Source organism: Electrophorus electricus, chromosome 22, assembly GCF_013358815.1.
Source record: "Electrophorus electricus isolate fEleEle1 chromosome 22, fEleEle1.pri, whole genome shotgun sequence".
In the NCBI taxonomy this organism is placed as follows: Eukaryota; Metazoa; Chordata; class Actinopteri; order Gymnotiformes; family Gymnotidae; genus Electrophorus; species Electrophorus electricus.
This window is the reverse complement of record NC_049556.1, coordinates 7,671,977-7,689,996: the sequence shown is the minus strand read 5'-3', so window position 1 is coordinate 7,689,996 and position 18,020 is coordinate 7,671,977. Positions and strand designations below refer to the sequence as shown.

Here is an 18,020-nt window from a genome sequence, read left to right as displayed (position 1 = left end):
ACGCTTCCGTCTAAAAAACACCATATATACTCATATAAAATAGCTAGCTACAAGGCTAAATGTGTCAGGATCGGTCAACTATGCTAAAATTACAAACATGACTCTCGTTACTATAAGAGTAACACAAAAGAAATAGCAATTAAGTTAGCTAGCTACTTAAAAATGCAAAAAAAATAAACCAACAACCCAACATTGGCAGGTGTTGTTATAACGTTCATAGTTACTGATACGTAAGTTTACAATCCTGCAAGCAAGTTTAAGTATTGCGATCCTTTGTTTCTGGAAGCTGTCCCAAACTAGTGCTAGTTAAACATACAGCTGAATGACTAGCAACTAGAAATCCGCTTCCTTGCACTAGGCTATAAAACCAGTGAAGCTGCAAAACATGGATAGATAGGTTGCTACTACTGCATATTAAGGCACGTTTGTTTAAACTTCAGTCTTATATACAGCCTGTAAGTTACATAGCTAGCTTTAAATATAGACAATGTAGCTAGCTAGCTATGTAGCTTAGCTTGACGGCTAACTGTAAAATATATAAACAGGCCAAATACTTCACAAACTATGACCAAACGTTTTGGCATTTTACAAGTGCATCAGTAAAGGTTCGTACAGAAGGAGCAATCTGAAATACAAACTGAGCGACGCACTTCAGTGTACAAAGTCTTGAGTTTTGACAGAACAAAGCCGACGGCCCTCAGCTACTTTCTTTTTCACCCTACGACAAAGTACAGTAAGAGCGTTACCCCGCTCCTTGTTCGCTTGTTTTTGTCAAACCATTCAGGAAGCTTTACCATTTAGTAAAAATAACACTATCATCCACAGTGTCATATATAAACATTAAAAACAAAACGTCAAATAGTTCGTCCAGTTGTTATTTTACGCCAACAAGCTTGACATCGTTCCGGTTCCGAAATGAACTTGTTATTGTTGTTATTGTCCCAGCTGATCGGAACAAGGTTGAGGTTTACGCGCCAAATCCTTTTTGCCGCGAAACTGGCACGTGCCGAAATGCTGTGAAAGGATTGGCTAAGAACCTTTACACTTTGGTCGATACGTCAAGATTGTCTGTTTTCTGATTGGATACAGTATCTGCTACTCACCGTTTCTCTGGGGTATGGCTGCTCCGATAAGATTTCAGTTTGTTTAATGTCTAATATGTATGTTTAATCTAATATATAATTAGGTTGATATCAGGGGTTAATCGTTCATCCGTATTAGATAAGTTAATTTATTTTTTCCAACCCACATTTAATGTGTATGGTCATTAAAGCGATTCCAATTCTTAAGGTTTTATTTCTTTGGTCACTATGCCCTTTTGTGAATTAAATATTAAATATTTTTGTTTTATGTTCCATTGTCTTTTCACGACCAGGAGTATGACTACGTATCTCCTCTCATTAGAAAAAAATAATGTATCGTATAGATATTTTGAGATCGAATTTGAGATCGAGACTGCAAAACGCAGAAACGCGCAAAAAAGTTGTTCTTCGAGGTATAAATAAGCGAGACTCCGCCCACACGTTTGCGTTGCCCACGCAAGCGCCTTGAAATTGAGCGGTGCTGCTCCGTCGTAGAAGACTTCAAGATGTCGCAGGCCATATTTGAGGTGCTAGAAGGTAGCAATAAACAATGTTTAGACATTAAACATCACCTCCAGATCGGCGGCTGGGTTTTACATTTGCTTTGATATATCCTATGAAAACCGGAGCGTTCATTCAGCAGACGTGTTCTCTTCCGTATTTTTTTTCCTACTCTCAGAGCAACAACATCAAGAAGAATTGTTTATGATGCTGTAAAACTAAATTTGTCGATGTTACTGAAGTAAACAAATATGTAGTTTGTATGCTTGATATTGGTGCGGAGTCTTCGTTTAGTTTATTAAGATATTTTACTTTTATTGCACCGGTGCTGAGATTCGTAGAGAAGGGGGAGGGAGTACCACTGAAACAACAGCTACTTGCGAGAGAAAAATGGCGGAGGGAGAGAGCCGTATGGTTGGAAAAGCCAGAACGACCTACCTTAACAAGCTAAGAACAACAATAATAAAAACAATTTCCCATTTATTTAGGCAATGTAAAACCTGCCGTGCAAGCCTGAATACGTGTATGCCTACAATTACATATAAATTAGCGACTAGCATTTCAGATCCTACTGTTATCAGCCTTGTTCCACAGCGCCATAAATTATTTTTATGAAATATTAGGAATGGTCTTGCTTTCGAACACATATCATTAATCATCAATGTTTATATTTTCAGATACTAATAGACTGATTGATTAAGCCTCATTTTACTCCTGTATAGGCATGGACAACCAAACAGTGCTTGCTGTCCAGTCCCTATTGGATGGTCAAGGTGGTGTGCCAGATCCCAGTACTCAAAATGTCTCAGGGACCACCATCCAGCCAATGGGTGAGAAACATTTTCACTTTTGTGCAATGCCAGATGTGCAGAGCGAATGCTTAAGCATTAAATATCTGTAACAAGTAACTGCAAGCATTGTATTTCTGCAATAGACATAAATAAATAAGCAAACCCTGCTAGGCTGTCTTTATGCTAATGCTAAAAGAAAGATGATTATGATTACAGAGCTGTTGATGTTTCCTTTACAGATGATGATGACGTATTCCTCTGCGGAAAGTGTAAGAAGCAGTTTAACTCACTGTCAGCGTTCATGACACACAAGCGGGAGCAGTGCCAGCCAAACGCCCCCTCCCTGGCCACCGTGTCCCTGGCCTCCAGCAGTGCCTACACATCTATCCCTTCCATCAGTGCTGTGCCACAACCACCAGCCCACAGACAGGTACAGCTGCTTATAATACGCACCTGTCTACATGCAGGTACAGGTGATTGTAATGCAAACCTGCCTATAGACAGGCGATTGTAATGCAGACCTACCCACAGACAGGTGATTGTAATGCACACCTGCTTACAGGCAGGTACAGCTGATCTTTACCCACCACTAAGAAACAGGCAGGTACCTGTTGCTATATATCAGCTGATATACTGATAGAGGTTTACATGGGTGGCCAGTATGGCCTAAATATTATATCAGACTCTTTAGAGAACAGTTTATTATGGTATACATTTTGCATTCAACCAAATTTAAACATGTTGAATATGATCTTAAAATTATACAAGATTAATAAATACTTAAAATATTCCAGTTGAAAGAAAAAAAACTGTACTTATGAAATGACAACTATTTTTAAAATAAGTGGGTGGTTTTAGGCAACCAATCATGAAAGTTTGGAGTATTAAAGTTTCTATCTTAAAAAAAGATTTAGATTTAAGGACTTGTACATACATGATCAAAGGCTGCATGATCGCAGGCTACACATACATTTGTAGTTTACATATTCTAAACACTTTATGATTGCATTGTTAAGCCACAATGGATAAGTACAGGTAATTATAAGAATTTTAAATTTGAAGCTGTACAATGTACATTTTCTATAAAACATTGAAAGTACATTTTGTAACCATCATGCAGAAGTTCATTTTGTGAGCAACTGTTTATTGTGTGTGTGTGTGTGTGTGTGTGTGTGTGTGTGTGTGTGTATGCACATATCCATGTAGGTGTCCACATACATCACTGTGCCTCCCTCTCCCCTCACACACACACTGGTCCAGGGGAACGTTCTGGTCAGCGATGAAGTGCTCATGTCGGCCATCTCTGCGTTTGCGTCCATGGATCAGCCCATGGCTACCATGCAGGCCTCCACCCAGGTACGTGGGCCCTCCACCCTCTTACATAGGTCCTCCACCTAGGTACATGGGCCCTCTGCCCTCTTACACGGTCCCTGCAATCATGTACACGTGAGCTAGGTACTTTACCTCCTACACAGATAGAACCTGAAAGGACCGGAAACATGGCGCGTGGTGTCTCATATCAGTGGTGTCAAAGCTCTATGGCCACGTTTAGTTTATATAAGCCAGCTGTAACATTCTATAAGTGACTCATTGATATTTCTTGCAGAGTAGTTGAGAATTTCAGCCTATTAAAAATGAATCTCCACCGATATTTCAGGAAAAAAAGCCACAGTATGTCTCAAGGATTTGATAATGAGAAGATAAGTAGAACACAATTGCTGTAAGCAGTCTTGCTATTCTGTGGTGTCTTTAACCCACCTCCGTGTTATGTTCGTTTTCCAGTTGGGAGAGATGCTCACCAGAGGAGAGGAGGATAATGGAGTTTTCTTTCTTGTTCCAGAGCAACCTGAGCATGCCCAGTGGAGCGTCGTACCTGCAGCACCACCCCCAGCCCCTGCCTCCTAGCCAATCCCAGCCTCTCTCCTCGCAGGTCCCTTCCAGTCACAACAACTCGGTGGTACAGGTGTACAGCGCGCTGCCCCCTGTGGCCGGTAGTGGTAGCGCAGAGGTACATGCGCTGGGGCTCCAACCATTCCAGCAGGTTCAGGTACAGCAGCTCTCTTGACTGTGTTTGTAGAGCATATCAAAGTGAAAGTATTTTTGATTAGCAGCTGAGCTTGTAACAGAGTTGGTCAATTAGGTAGCTACTAAAGTTTACATTGCATTTTTAGCAAACTGTATAATGTTCATGCTGCTAACATACCATTATGTAGTGGTATGTAATGTACATGGAGGTTGGGGGGGGGGGAGTGTCAGTTGACATGTAGTTTGAATTCTTTGGGACACTTCTGCAAACCGTAGCAAATGTGTGTGTTTGTGGATGCATTTGTGTGCGTGCGTGTGTGTGTGATTGTGCATTGGCGTGTCTCAGGGTACTAGTCATTGTGTGGAAAGTCAGAGCCAGGTGTTCGTTAGCGCTCCTGTGTACAGTCCAGCAAAGCCAGCAGCCAAAGCCAAAAGCTGCAGCGTCACGTCGGCCCTGCCGGAGCTGGCTGAGTATGACAAGCCTGTTGGCGCCAAGAAAGGCAGAAATGGCAAGAGAACGCAGGATGGTACTAAGCCCACCTCACAAGAGTTGCCTTAAGGGCCATTCATTTAGCCAGGAATCTTCAATGGAGAATGGCTGTTAGCACTAGGCTTACAGTAAAAATATAATTTTCATGCTTAAATATTGTATTGCAGTATGTAGGCCGTTTATTTAAAAAAGGAATATAAAATGAAAAGCTAATAAAGTAGTGTAGAAGCATACACTGTCAAGCTCATAATCACTGTTGTTCCCCAGTTGGTCAGACCAAAGCAAAAGGACAGAAGCTGAAGTGTAATTTCTGTGATAAAGCTTTCACCAAAAACTTCGATCTGCAGCAGCACATCAGGAGGTGAAAGATCAAGCAGCTCACGTGTCTCTCTCTCGCTCGCTCTCTCGCTCTCACTCTCTCGCTCTCGCTCTCTCTCTCTCTCTCACACACTCTCACATACACACACACACACACACACACACACACACGGTTCTGCCTTCTGCTGGTGACTTATCACTTAATTATAAAATGACAAGTATAAAACAAACAAAAAAAAATCACAATTTTCTAAAATTTGACTTAATTGAACTTTAAATATTTGTTCCATTAAATTTAGGTATAAATCTAGCCTTAAACCAGTGTGGTTTTGTTAAGAGTGTGTAGTGTATTTAAGTGTGGTTTGTGATGGGTGACGGTGACACTGGTGTGGTTTCTACCTGGCATGTCCAGCCACACGGGTGAGAAGCCGTTCCAGTGCATCGTCTGCGGCCGCGCTTTTGCCCAGAAGTCCAACGTGAAGAAGCACATGCAGACACACAAGGTCTGGCCGGTGGGGGTGCACACTGCTGCCACCAGGCTGCCGGCCGCCGTGAAGGTGGTCCCAGCGAGCGCCGACGAGGGCGCGGCACACCCCGCCGAGGGACAGGAGGCGCAGGGTAGATCCCGCTTTTCTCTTCCATCTTTGCCTTGTTTTCCATTGTCTCTGAGAGGGGTGTTAATGCACATGTCCAGCATTCTTACGCTGAGGTCCCTACCCTACTCGCTCAATAGGGCTTCTCCAGTGAAAGTCTGGACAGCTTGGTGGACATCTGAGCTTATTCTAAGTTTGTGAAATAAGGCCTAAATTCTCACAGGGCTCATTTCACATGTACGCCAATGAATTTGTTAATACAAGTTCAATATGTATTTATTCCTGTGTGCGCATAAAGCCCTGTTCTCCCAGCAGCAGTGGAGCAGAGTAAGGGTGAGCTCCAGGCAGAACCCAAGGTGCCCGGCCAGGCACAGAACAAGCAGGTCCTCCTTCTTGACAGCTCCTACCAGTGCCAGTTCTGTGCGGTGAAGTTTAGCACCTACTTCCAGCTCAAGTCCCACATGACGCAACACAAGGATGAGCAGGTGGGGAGACCTTTGGGGGTGGGGTTTCCCAGCCCTGTTAGGGGGTGGAGTGGGGTCAGAGGTCTTCACCTGAACTGCCTTCCAGAATCCTTTCAAACTGGGCTGTGAAGTGTAGGTTGAGTCAGGAAAATCTGTATTCTTGTTCTGGATTTTGTAATAACTGATATTTAATTGAAGTTAATGTGACTGGTTGACCAGTGTATTAGCAGGCCTGAGTCATAGGTAAAGGGACAGTAGAAAATCTATAGTATTTTGACCTCAAGGACTGTAATTTAAGTATCTCTGGGCTATGCACAATCTCTTTAACAATTTTACTCCATTAAGCATTTTGGATAACTTGCCTGAACTAATGTGCCAGCTATACATGTAGATATGATCTCTTCTCCTGTGTTTCTGTGCAGGTGTACAGGTGTGTGGTGAAGACCTGCTCGCAGACATTCCAGAAGCTGGACCTGTTTTTGGAGCACATCCGCACACACCAGGAGGACCTGACTTACCGCTGCCACCTGTGCAGCAAGGTCTTCCCCACACTGTTCGACCTGGGCCTGCACCAGTACTCCCACAGCTTCTGTCCCCAGCAGATCCCACGCAAGGAAAGCAGCTACTACAGGTGAGCCCCGACCCTGGTCATGCCCCCATATTTGGCCCCGCCCACTCAATTTAAACAGCCACCACATTTACATTTACGGCATTTAGGAGATGCGCTTTTCCAGAGCGACTCACAAAAGTGCTTCGTCGTTTACTCATAGAATATATCCTAGTACAGTACAGTAGGTTAGAATCAAACATACCAATGAACTAGAATACTGTAGAATACAGGGATGAATGCTGATACCTAGAAGTGCGAAATACATAAGGTCTATCTTAATGATAAGTGCTATAAACAATAAGTGCTAGAGTTTGTTAAACAATGTAAACAATACCCTACAATAAGTATTAATTTAGTCGGTCAATATGGGAGCAGTGTCAGTTGTCCTTAAATATTCTGCAAATAGATGGGTCTTCAGTCTGCGTTTGAAGACTGCAAACGAAGACCTCAGTCCAGCAGCTGCTTCTGGCAGGGTAGGCAGTGACCAGCCAACATGCTCCTTCACACCAAAGTTTGGTTTGGATTCAATGGTATTCCAGATTAGAAGCTCCAGATTGGATGACCTGTGGCCACTGTGTTGACAAGGACCCACTTTATATCTGGCACCATGCCCAAACTAGATCTAGTCAATCAAGAGCAGTTTAATTAAGTACTGTTGTAACTATGCTCATCACCCACTTTATTAGAAATACCTGCCCTCTACCTTCTACATTCACTTTATTAGGTATGCTTGTCTTAAAGGTGCATGTTATAGTTATACCATTATAGACTGTAACCCCTGTTTGTCACTGGTCACCACAGAACGACTGCTGGTGGAGCATTCTTAACACAAGGACAGGGAGTAATTTAAGGCACACGCATTACTAAAGTCATTTTAGTGTCTAATGTTTCTGAGAAAGTGATTGTTGAATGTGTATCATTGTGCATGTCCTGGCTCTGTGGTAAAGATGACTGGGGTGAGCATTGTTGATGTTCTTGTTGCTTCGCAGATGTAATAAGTGTCAGAGTAAGTACTCCACACAGGAAGCTCTGGAGCAGCACCTCATCACGGCCTCCCACAACTACCCCTGTCCACAGTGCCAAAAGGTACAGGGGACAGAAAGCCACACCCTTAAAAGCGCCACAGTGCTGATGTTTATTTTTTTAATTAAATGAATCTATATTCATAGGAAAATGATGATGCCTTTTGAATGATGTATCATTCTTTCCTGGGTGAATGTGTGTCTGTGCGTGTGCATGCATATGTACAGGTGTTCCCCTGTGAGAGGTATTTCCGGAGACATCTCTCCACTCATGGTGCGAGCGGGAAATTTAAATGCCAGATCTGCAAAAAGTTTTTTAAAACGGAGCACTACCTCAAACTCCACACACAGATACACTCAGGTATGGCTTTTGCAGGGATTCCGCCCCTTCTTTAAGTCAAGCCTACCCAGCCCTGACCAGAATTTGCCATAATGAAACCCTCATTCATTTTGCGTTTCGGCTAGTGTCAGCTATCCATGCTAAAGGCGTCAAACCTCAGTCATAGCTGCTGCATTGTTATCTAGACTGTTTGGTGCTCCTTACACAGGGGAGAAGCCGTATAAATGCTCTGTTTGCGAGGCCACATTCAACCGGAAGGACAAAGTGAAGAGACACATGCTGATCCATGAACCCTTTAAGAAGTACAAGTGCCCTTTCAGGTACTGCTGCATGGTCAGAGGGCAGCGGTCAGGGGAGGATGGTTGGAGGAAGATGGGGGGGGGGGGGGGTTATGTGCTGTGTGTAATTAAGTGCATGTACAATGGACCATTGTACCATGCATTGTAATGTTTTGTATGCACCACAGTATGAGCCTATATAAGCTACACATTCACAGTGTCACGCAGTATCAGACTTCATGCAGCGTTGCTATTTAAGAAGAATTTTGTGTGAAAGCATGTAAAAAATAGTCTAAAGAAATAACAGCTGACAGTACCACTGCACTGTACAATTGTAAACTTATTGTTATATATTTATACACACATTGTAAATCCTCCAGTCTATATTATCATGAACACTGTCATATGAATTGTGTATTTGATGAAGTTTGTCCTGAATGGTTGTCCGTATGGCTTGTTGATCTGTGCTTCTGAAAGGACACACGTGGGCTGCACTAAAGAGTTCAACCGGCCCGACAAGCTAAAGGCTCACATCCTCTCTCACTCTGGTAAGGCGAGAATAACAACCGAATCTTGCACAGGTCACAGGGCCCAGAGCACAGGTCATTCTTCAGATACACTTTGGCAGTGTACACTTTTGGCATAGCGCATCTCATCCCTTGCATTACAAGGGATGGGAGGTGGACAGGTGCCTGCGAACATGACCACTGGGTGTCAATGCTACTGTGGTTTACTTTTGTGTGAGCTGGACATGTATTTTATAATTTTCCCTGCACAATGATGTTGCGAGTGTAAACAAGATGGGGCCTGACTATCAAATGTTTAATTATAACTTTTATTTAATTATTAATATACTCTGCAACTACCGTGAATGAATCAGTAATGACAAGGATGAGGAGTCTGGGTGCAAAGGGCTTACCTTATTCTTCTCCCTTAAATCTGGAGTGTCGCCAGAGTGCGGTTCGGGTTCGCGTGACCAAAGCGACGCAGTGCTCTGCGTGTCTGTGTGGCTTCGCAGGTCTCAAGCCCTTTAGGTGCTCGTACTGCCAGAAGAGCTTCAGCAGGCGTGCGCACATGCTGGAGCACCAGCGCTCGCACACCAACAGCTACCGCCACCGCTGCACGACCTGCGGCAAGGGCTTCACCCGGCACAAATACTTCAGGGATCACAGGTGCCCCCTGGCAGCAGCTCCACCCACAGCAGGCGGAGACGCTGGAGAGAGGCGGAGCAGCAGGACGAGGAGGAGGAGGCGCGGCGGGGGAACGGGTGAAGGTGGAGGAGGTTTCATCGAGGGGTGGCTTTCTATGCTCATTTGCTAAGAAAAGGGAGGGGGTTGTAATTGCTTTTATGTTTGATTACAGAAGGAGTTACAGGCATACACCTGTTCTGATGTTATAAGGCATTTGCTCCAAGTTTTATTTATTTATTTAATTTATTTAGTCAGATTGTGTGTGTGCGTGTGTGCGTGTGTGCGCGTGTGCGCGTGTGTGCGTGTGCGCGTGTGCGCGTGTGTGTGTGCGCGTGCGTGTGTGCGTGCGTGTGTGCGTGCGTGCGTGCGTGCGTGCGTGTGTGCGTGCGTGCGTGCGTGCGTGCGTGCGTGTGCGTGCGTGTGTCTGTGTGCGCGTGTGTCTGTGTGCGCGTGTGTCTGTGTGTGCGTGTGTCTGTGTGCGTGTGTCTGTGTGCATGCATACATGCATACATTCCTACACCTTGTTGCCAGCAGGTGACGGCGAGACCACAGTCGAGGAGCCCGTTGGGGAGTATGCGGAGACACCTGACGAAGACGAGGATGATGACTGCAGCGGCGAGGGAGAGCCACCTGTGAGTGAAGTGCTAGGGACGGAAGCAGAGGACAGCCTGGCGGGAGGCAGAGATGCAGAGAGGGATGGTTTGGAGGGTAGTGCGGGCCAAGCAGAGCCCACATTCAGTCCCCCGGTGGAGTGATTGGGGGGCTGCGTCCCAGCAGTCTTGCTAATGCAAGCCATCCTGCTTTCCATGCTTGTCTGGTGCTATACTTCACGCTGCTACATATCAGGGCTGAACAATAAGAAGAAACAGTTGTGCAAACCTTCCACTAATCTTCGTTAGCCAGTATATGGGTGGCAAGATTTGTTTGGAGTTTTGCCAAACTGGTTAATTGGCAAGTGAATACAAATAATCAATGAGATCCTACTGAAGTGGCTCAGGATTCAAGAATGGGGAAAAATATATATATACAATGAAGAAAAAATTCAGAACAAAGGGATTTCTGCCACTTTGGAGGTTTGGATTATTCATGAAATTTGTTTTATATTAAAACAATTCATTTTCTTTTTTATTATTTTTTATCAAAAGAAAATCAGGAGCTGCTGGAATCCATTTTAAAACAGTTTAGGTATCTGGGCATTTGTGCTGCTAAATAAAGACATGCACTTTTCAACTATTAATAAGCCTTGATATTAGAGATATGCGTTTGTTGTCATTCAAGCAATGAAGGGTCCAGTTCACTTGCTGTGATATACTATGTACAGACATGCACATGCACATGAGTGTCTTTTTATCCATGACATTAAAAAACTGGCAGCCTTCACGTGAGAAGTTGACTAAGGTGATATTTTTGGGGCACTTGAGGAACTTGGGAACTGGTACAACAGAATATTCCATTTTAAATAAATCTGAATCAGAACATTGCAGACTTACAATAAAAAAAAAAACCTCTGTAACAATGTAATAAAAGTTAAATAAACTTTTAGGATGATAATATGCCTTTAAAAGAATTTAGGAAACAAGTTCGTTGTTGAGTTTGTTTGTTTTTTTCCTTTGTTTTCCTCAGGCATTTCTAACATTAGAATTCACCACAGATCTGCAGCTAGCTGCAATTTTTTAAAGCAACAAATTGAACACCAAAGACATACATGTTTGTTTATGTTCAGCACATCCAAAATTTCTGTAAAAGTACTAAGCTGAAGTTGGTGTATTCGGTCCATGTACCTTTCGTAACTGGCTTTCCGTTTCTAATCCTAACAGGAAAACAAAAAACAATCCTTCATGTTTGATTCATGCACTGAATCGGAAAAGAAAGAAACGAGAAATGGCTCATTTTTTTCTTTTATGCACGAAGCATAATTCATCCACGTTTTCATTATTTCTGCAAAAATCTTATTTTTTTAAAGTGTGCAATGCCATTGGCCAGCTTTCAAGGTCACTTATTTTTCTACAAAGCCTTTCACTTAAAATAAGAGTCCTTCAATTTGTGCTGTGTGCAGATATCATTACGTAGCAAGACAAACTCATGTTTGTTTACATCATTTTATGTGAAACATTAGTCCCAGCTGGCATTTGACCAACCTTCAACATTGAAATGAGGTTTCAGCGTTGAAAAAAAATGTTGAAATGTTTCCTGTTAAGTAGTTGTGAAAATGTTAACAAATTACTTATAAATTAACCTCAAAATGTTGCCTTTCTTATTTTGTTCACATTTTTAATATTTCGATTATGACCACTTCAAATGTCAAATTTATATGTTAAAAATAGAAAACAAAAGATTTAATGCAAAAATACATAGCTAACATTATTTTATAGACCCCAGAGGTGAGGTAGCTCGTAACGGTTTGGTGCATGAGCAGAGGTTATTTGTGCGCGTGTTTATAACTTTAAATAACATCTTTGCACCATTTTATGGACAAAAAAAGAAAAGCCATACTTTTTTTGTTGAATTTATTTTCTTCTCATCCAGCTTCCAACAGGTCTAATGAGTCGGAATGCTGATATTTTATGTTCTCGGACTCCTCCCGTTAGGATTGGTATGTGTGGTATCTAAATAGCCTACAGGGAAAAGGCCAGCACCAAAATTCAGATACTCCCAATTTGCCCATAGCTTGGAATTGAGGCATCCTATCGGACAGTAGAGAATAATGCATCACTTAAGGACAGTGAGAGGAAAGCATTGCAAGTAACAGGTATAGTTAGCTATAGAAGATGAATTACCCAATACTCTGAAGAATAAAATCTCTGCAAAGGCTTTTGGATAAGTATATGTTTCACCTCTAACATCATCTTCAATTTTGCTGAGGACACGACCATCCTAGGCCTCGTCACAGAGAGAGATGAGTCAGCCTACAGACCTAAGGTCAGTGCCCTATCAAAGTGGTGCTACGACAGCGACCTCCATCTCAATGTCTATAAAAAGAAGGAGATGATCAATCTCTCCTGTACGTCAATAGAGCCAAAGTGGAAAGCCAGTAGTGTTAAGTTTCTCGGAGTATACCTCAACGACTGCTTCACCTGGTCCCTCCACACCAACACAGTGGCGGGATCAGCCCGCCAGCGCCTCTTCTTCCTACGAAGGCTCCGAAACTTTGACCTGCCCCCTGACATCCTCACCAACTTCTACAGATACACAATAGAGAGCATCCTCACAGGCTGCATCGCTGTGTGGTACGGCAGCTCCGCCGCAAGTGGTCGTAAGGCCCTCCGGATAGTGGTGAGGACTGCAGAATCCATCATAGGCAACAAACTTCCAGCCTTACAGGACATCTATCAGTCCCACTGCCTGAGGAAAATCAAACTAGACATCCAGCACACGGCCTGCTCAATGTGCTGCCCCCTGGCAGAAGGTTTTGCAGCATACAGGCCAGAACAAACTGGCTGATAAACAATTTCTACCCTCTGGCTATCATGCTCTTAAACAGCATGTGAAACAGTCCTTCCCGGTATCAATTCAATGTGGAATTCACAGTGGGGTCCAAAGGAGGAGCATTGTTTATTTTGTCTAATCTGCTGTTGTACCTTATGGATATTTTGTATATTCTGTATAGTCTATGCATATTGAATATATTGTTGTCATTAGTTGCATGTATAAATGTCAATACTGCTGTAGAGGAGTTACCCATGCTTCACCACAAGCATTTCAATGCATGACTGTCCTATATGTTTATGCAAATGACAAATAAACTCGACTTGACTTGACACTTTGGCATTGCAAGAATCATATGTTAGCCCCATGTAGCTTATTTTGTTGTTCAGAAGTCTATTCATGTCTAGATATGCTCTCTAATTTACATAGTAGAGATTTTCAGATATTCATAAAATATGAATATTATTCCCATGTGATAAACTGGGTAATAGGATTTCCCAGAATTTTCCAATTTGTGCTCTTTGAATCTTTGTTATACGTCCATGTTTTAATGATCAGCCTCTCATTATAAATGTGGGATAAGAAACACATTACATTTCAAATGAAATGATCAAAATGTACATCAGCAATCTAAAAAACATCTTCTGTGTGTAAGGTGGCCTGGAACCCAGGTCAGCTAGCTGACACCACGGACAGCCTACCAGGTGGGCAAGAAAAGTAAATGGCCAAAGGTGGGAAGTCGAACCCCAGCTGTTTATTTGAGAGGTGAACAAACTCCTGCTAGACTGCAGTGACCTGCGCATATATCGCTCTTCAAAGGAACAGAGGACAACAAAACTAGAGGGAAAGAAAAACTAAACACCACGCCGAGCGTCGGAAAAGGGAGAACCAAGGATGCCACGGGAAGGATGGCAGCCCTGATGCCCTGGGGAAAACCAAACTAAAACTTCCCAAACAAAACCAGAAAACAGGGAGGAACTGTAATGGCTAAGGGGAGCCTTGGGAGAGAGACAGATTAGAGGGGGAAAACTGGAGACAGGAGAGTACATGTAAAAACAGGGACACCCTTGCAGACAAGAAGTGAGGTGTAGCACAAGGGCTCACAGACCTCAATACCCAAAGTTACCAGCTAGGAGCTTGGCTCAGAACTTTGGCAAAGACCCCACACTGAGTGACTGGGTCACTGGGCTTATATAGGCCTAGCCCAGCTGTTGGGCGTTAAGCCTGATTAGTGGTGTGCCTGACTCTAGACCTCCCGTTGGTGGTCGGAGGGAGCCTCGGCCTGGCACCAACCCTTACACTGTGTCAAGTTACCTCACATTACATTACATGCATTAAACACAAGGTTGAAGAAATCACCTTGGCTGAGCTGGGTAACATCACTGTTATAGAATGGCTTCAGAAGAAGAGAACAAACAGGAAGTTAATGGAAAATGTTAAGCTCTCGTAACCTCCTTTGGTTTTTGTGCAACCCACCTGCTGATACCGTTAAAATATCTTAATAAACAGCAAAAACATAGACAAAAATCTACCATTTAGATGTAAAATATTTGTCTGTCTTTGTGTTCTAGGATTAGGATGAAGTGAATTAATATGCTACAGCATTTTCCTTGAATAAAACATCTACAAAATGTAAATGTTCAATTTTAATATGAGCTGGTATGGTGAAGGTGTGCACCGTCTGCGTTTGACGTCGCACGCATTCTGACGCCATATATAATAGAATACTGACACTGCAGTTATTCTTAAAATTTAATTGTATAGGCGAGTAGTCCTAAAGGCAGGAAAGTAACGACAATATTAGATATTAGAATCTGTTGTTAAGATCGCAAATTATTAATTCCGAACTCCTACAAGCGAACAGAGACAAGCTTTACAGTTATGTAAGCCTACCTGGTTTATAGACGAAGGAATCCAGTGAAAATCGACTTCTGTCAGTTGACAGACTTCCAGAGGTGAGTTCAAATTTGGCTATGCTGAATGAATGGTGGGATTTTGTCAATGCTTTATAATAGGTTTACTTAGGTTTGCTTTACTATACATTTATTTTTTAATACTTAATATTTGTGATAATGTAATATTTGTAATATTTAATATTCATGATAACAGAAGTTGGCAGTTGATTTAAGTGGTTAATAATTCGCTAGCCCATCTGACTGTTGCGGGTCCTGTCATGTGGCTAAATTGTTGTTTAAATTAGAGTAAACAAATATCTTCCCCAGCCAGTTTTAAACAGTACTGTCCCGTTTTACTTAATAATCGGCTCTATAGTCTACTGCAAAACTAACTGAGATTGTAAGCCAGTTTTAACTAATGCCAAATTATGCAAATAGCTATGTGTTGTATATTATAGGCTATATTATATAAATAGCCGAACGTAGTCGATTAAGAGAGTTGTTTTTGCATCATTTTATGCTCGTGGTTGTAAACGACTGTTTCTTGAATCGAAAATTGTTATTTTATGAGAATTTTAGGAGTCCAAGTGGTAAGGGTGATTTGTTGTCTTTGCTGCCTTAGGTTGCGCTTGTTGTCATACGATGCAGAGCAAACTCTGGTGAACATAATTATCATTAATCATATATTTTGTAATTGTAATTTTGTTAAGGTCTTGCAGCCTCCTATAGTTTGCGTGCTGCCCACCTGCTGATAACATTAAAAGACAACCTTTATAAAGCTTATAAGCATTTATAAAGTATAAAGGTTTTTTAAAATGCAACTTAGATCTAGCACTATTTTTTGTGAGTTTTATTTTGGGTGAAGTTTAAATTCGACTAAAGCAGAAAAGCAATCTTAGCATGTTGAATGAATAGTGGGATAACAGTACTTTATTAATTTGTTTCTAATATTTCTAGTAACAAAGCTTGGCAGTTGATTTAAGTGGTAAATAATTTTACTGTCTGACCATAGCTGCTGACTTAGTCCCAACTAGGCAGCAAAAAGGTCCACCCACGTGTGCTGTATGACCGGAATCCCATGTCCCCCACATCCGTGGAAGACTATTTTTCATTAGTTGTCTTCACATAATGTTACTGTTGTGGTATGTTATTATAATATTAGTTTTATTGTTATTATATTACTTTTAATGTAATAATTCATTGACTATTGTACAGGTAATCATAATAAAATAATATTAGCTTGGGCCTACTCTTTTGGACCCCTTCATTGTGAAATCTTTGTGCTGAACTGATACCCCCCTCCCCCACACTTGTACTGTAGTCTGGATGAGGCATTGTGGGCATATGTCAGTTATTTCAAACTATAAAATACCAAATCTCTGAATCTTACTGAACCATCTCAGATTCTTAACTACATGACATAACTAGTTAATATTGTTCTATAGTCTGAGTTACAATGTAGCTATAATAACAGGTGCGACACTTAGAGATACGTGAGTCCATAAAATAAGCTTCATGATTTTAAATGCAAAGTGTTTAAACAAAGGACCATCCTGAATATTACAGAGAGGAACAGCACATTAACGTAATGGAAAATGGAAATAAAAAAAACACTAAATGAATTGTCTAAGACATTGTGTCTTCCCTTTCAGAAGGGCTTAATCAGGCACGGTGTCTCTGTAGACACACCGTCGATGTAATCCATGAAAGGTGCATTTTTCATGCATCTCAGCGATTACGGCCATATCATCCTGAGAACACCCGACGCTGAGAGCTCATCTCGGAAGCCGAGCGTTGCCAGGCCTGCTTAGTACGTGGATGGAAGACTGCCTAGGAACACCAGGTGCTGTAAGCTTTTCTTCTTCGTAGCTATGTTTTTTTTTCTTCATATTTGCCCCTTTTCACGTACTACTTTGCTTCTTTCTTTCTTTTTATTTCATGCTCTTTCCTTCTTTTCTGTTTAGAAAAATAGCATTCTGGAAGTTGTATTTGTCTAACGCAAAATGTTGACAAGCTGCATCGGTATCCTGAAACAGTGCGACTGTGCACAGCTGGAATTTTTGAGTTGTAGCCTATTTGTTCACTGAACATATAGATGAAGAGCTAACTAGCTCACCTTAGGTAGTTGTAGGAATTAACCACAGCGTACCTTGCTAAAGCTAGAAGTGTCCGATATAGCAATACATTGGATAATTGGATTAATGAGCCCATAAAATAAGCTTCATATGATATTAACAGCGAAGTGTTTAAGCAACGGACCATCCTGTATATTGCAGAGAGGAACAGCATGTTAAAGCAATGGAAAATGGAAAGCAAAAACACCAAACGTATTGCCTAAGACATTGTGTTTTCGGAAGGGCTTAATCAGACATGTCTCTTTAGCCATGCTGTCAACGTAGCCCACAGAATGCGCATTTTTCACCACCTCACTGTTTATAGCCATACCTCCCTGAGAACGCCCGCTCTCTTCCTGGAAGCTAAGCAGGTTTGGCCTGGTTAGTACTTAGAGGTGAGATTACCTTGAGATACCAGTCGTTGTTCTACTTTTTGGCTAACCTATGTTTGCTTTGATATTTACTCCTTTTTACTTACGACTACTTATTTCTTTATGTTTTATTTAATACTTTTTCCATTCCCTTTTCGTTTAGAAAAATAGCATTCTGGAAAGTGAATTAATCTAATACAAAATGTTTACAAGCTGCCTTGGTATTGTATTGTTATCCATTTCCAAAGGGCTTAATCAGCCACGTTGTCTCTGTATCCCTGCTGTACATGTAGTCCATAAATGGACGCATCTGAGTGTCATAATTAGCATGACGCATCAGGTATGGCTCCTTTGGTAAATTTGACCCACAGGGCACCGCAGATCCCTGTGAGCACAAAATAAGGTTGTTTCAGTCACACTTCACACCTCGGACCCGACTAGACTGCTCAACTTGACAGACTGCTCTCCGCACTTCTCAACACAACTCAATTTAGATAATCATTTTAATTA

The 18,020-nt window shown here is 42.0% G+C and overlaps 1 protein-coding gene across 4 annotated transcripts; it reads left to right on the top strand.

Annotated features, from left to right (window-relative positions):
• Positions 1–1,535: 1,535 nt before the first annotated feature.
• Positions 1,536–11,089, top strand: znf341 (zinc finger protein 341). Of its 4 annotated transcripts, none has more exons than XM_027018096.2 (16): positions 1,536–1,609; positions 2,306–2,413; positions 2,614–2,804; positions 3,581–3,730; positions 4,215–4,421; positions 4,746–4,926; positions 5,157–5,250; positions 5,620–5,825; positions 6,116–6,285; positions 6,687–6,895; positions 7,864–7,960; positions 8,125–8,257; positions 8,445–8,556; positions 8,992–9,062; positions 9,533–9,787; positions 10,236–11,089. In XM_027018096.2, the coding sequence occupies exons 2-16, from the start codon at positions 2,308–2,310 to the stop codon at positions 10,457–10,459; spliced, it is 2,406 nt and encodes an 801-aa protein (XP_026873897.2). In that variant the 5' UTR covers positions 1,536–1,609; positions 2,306–2,307; the 3' UTR covers positions 10,460–11,089. The 4 variants fall into 4 exon arrangements, with proteins under 4 accessions (XP_026873897.2, XP_026873896.2, XP_026873895.2 ...); XM_027018095.2 differs by having other exon boundaries at positions 1,539–1,619; positions 4,746–4,908; XM_027018094.2 differs by having other exon boundaries at positions 1,539–1,619; positions 10,239–11,089.
• Positions 11,090–18,020: the final 6,931 nt, after the last annotated feature.

What these genes read in the sequence shown, in the direction of transcription:
- znf341 (XM_027018093.2), top strand. Translation starts at nt 1,589, where the DNA reads ATGTCGCAGGCCATATTTGAGGTGCTAGAAG. An exon ending in CCATGCAGGCCTCCACCCAG is followed by an intron (nt 3,731 to 4,214) that starts GTACGTGGGCCC and finishes TTCTTGTTCCAG; the next exon opens with AGCAACCTGAGCATGCCCAG. An exon ending in CTGCAGCAGCACATCAGGAG is followed by an intron (nt 5,251 to 5,619) that starts GTGAAAGATCAA and finishes TGGCATGTCCAG; the next exon opens with CCACACGGGTGAGAAGCCGT.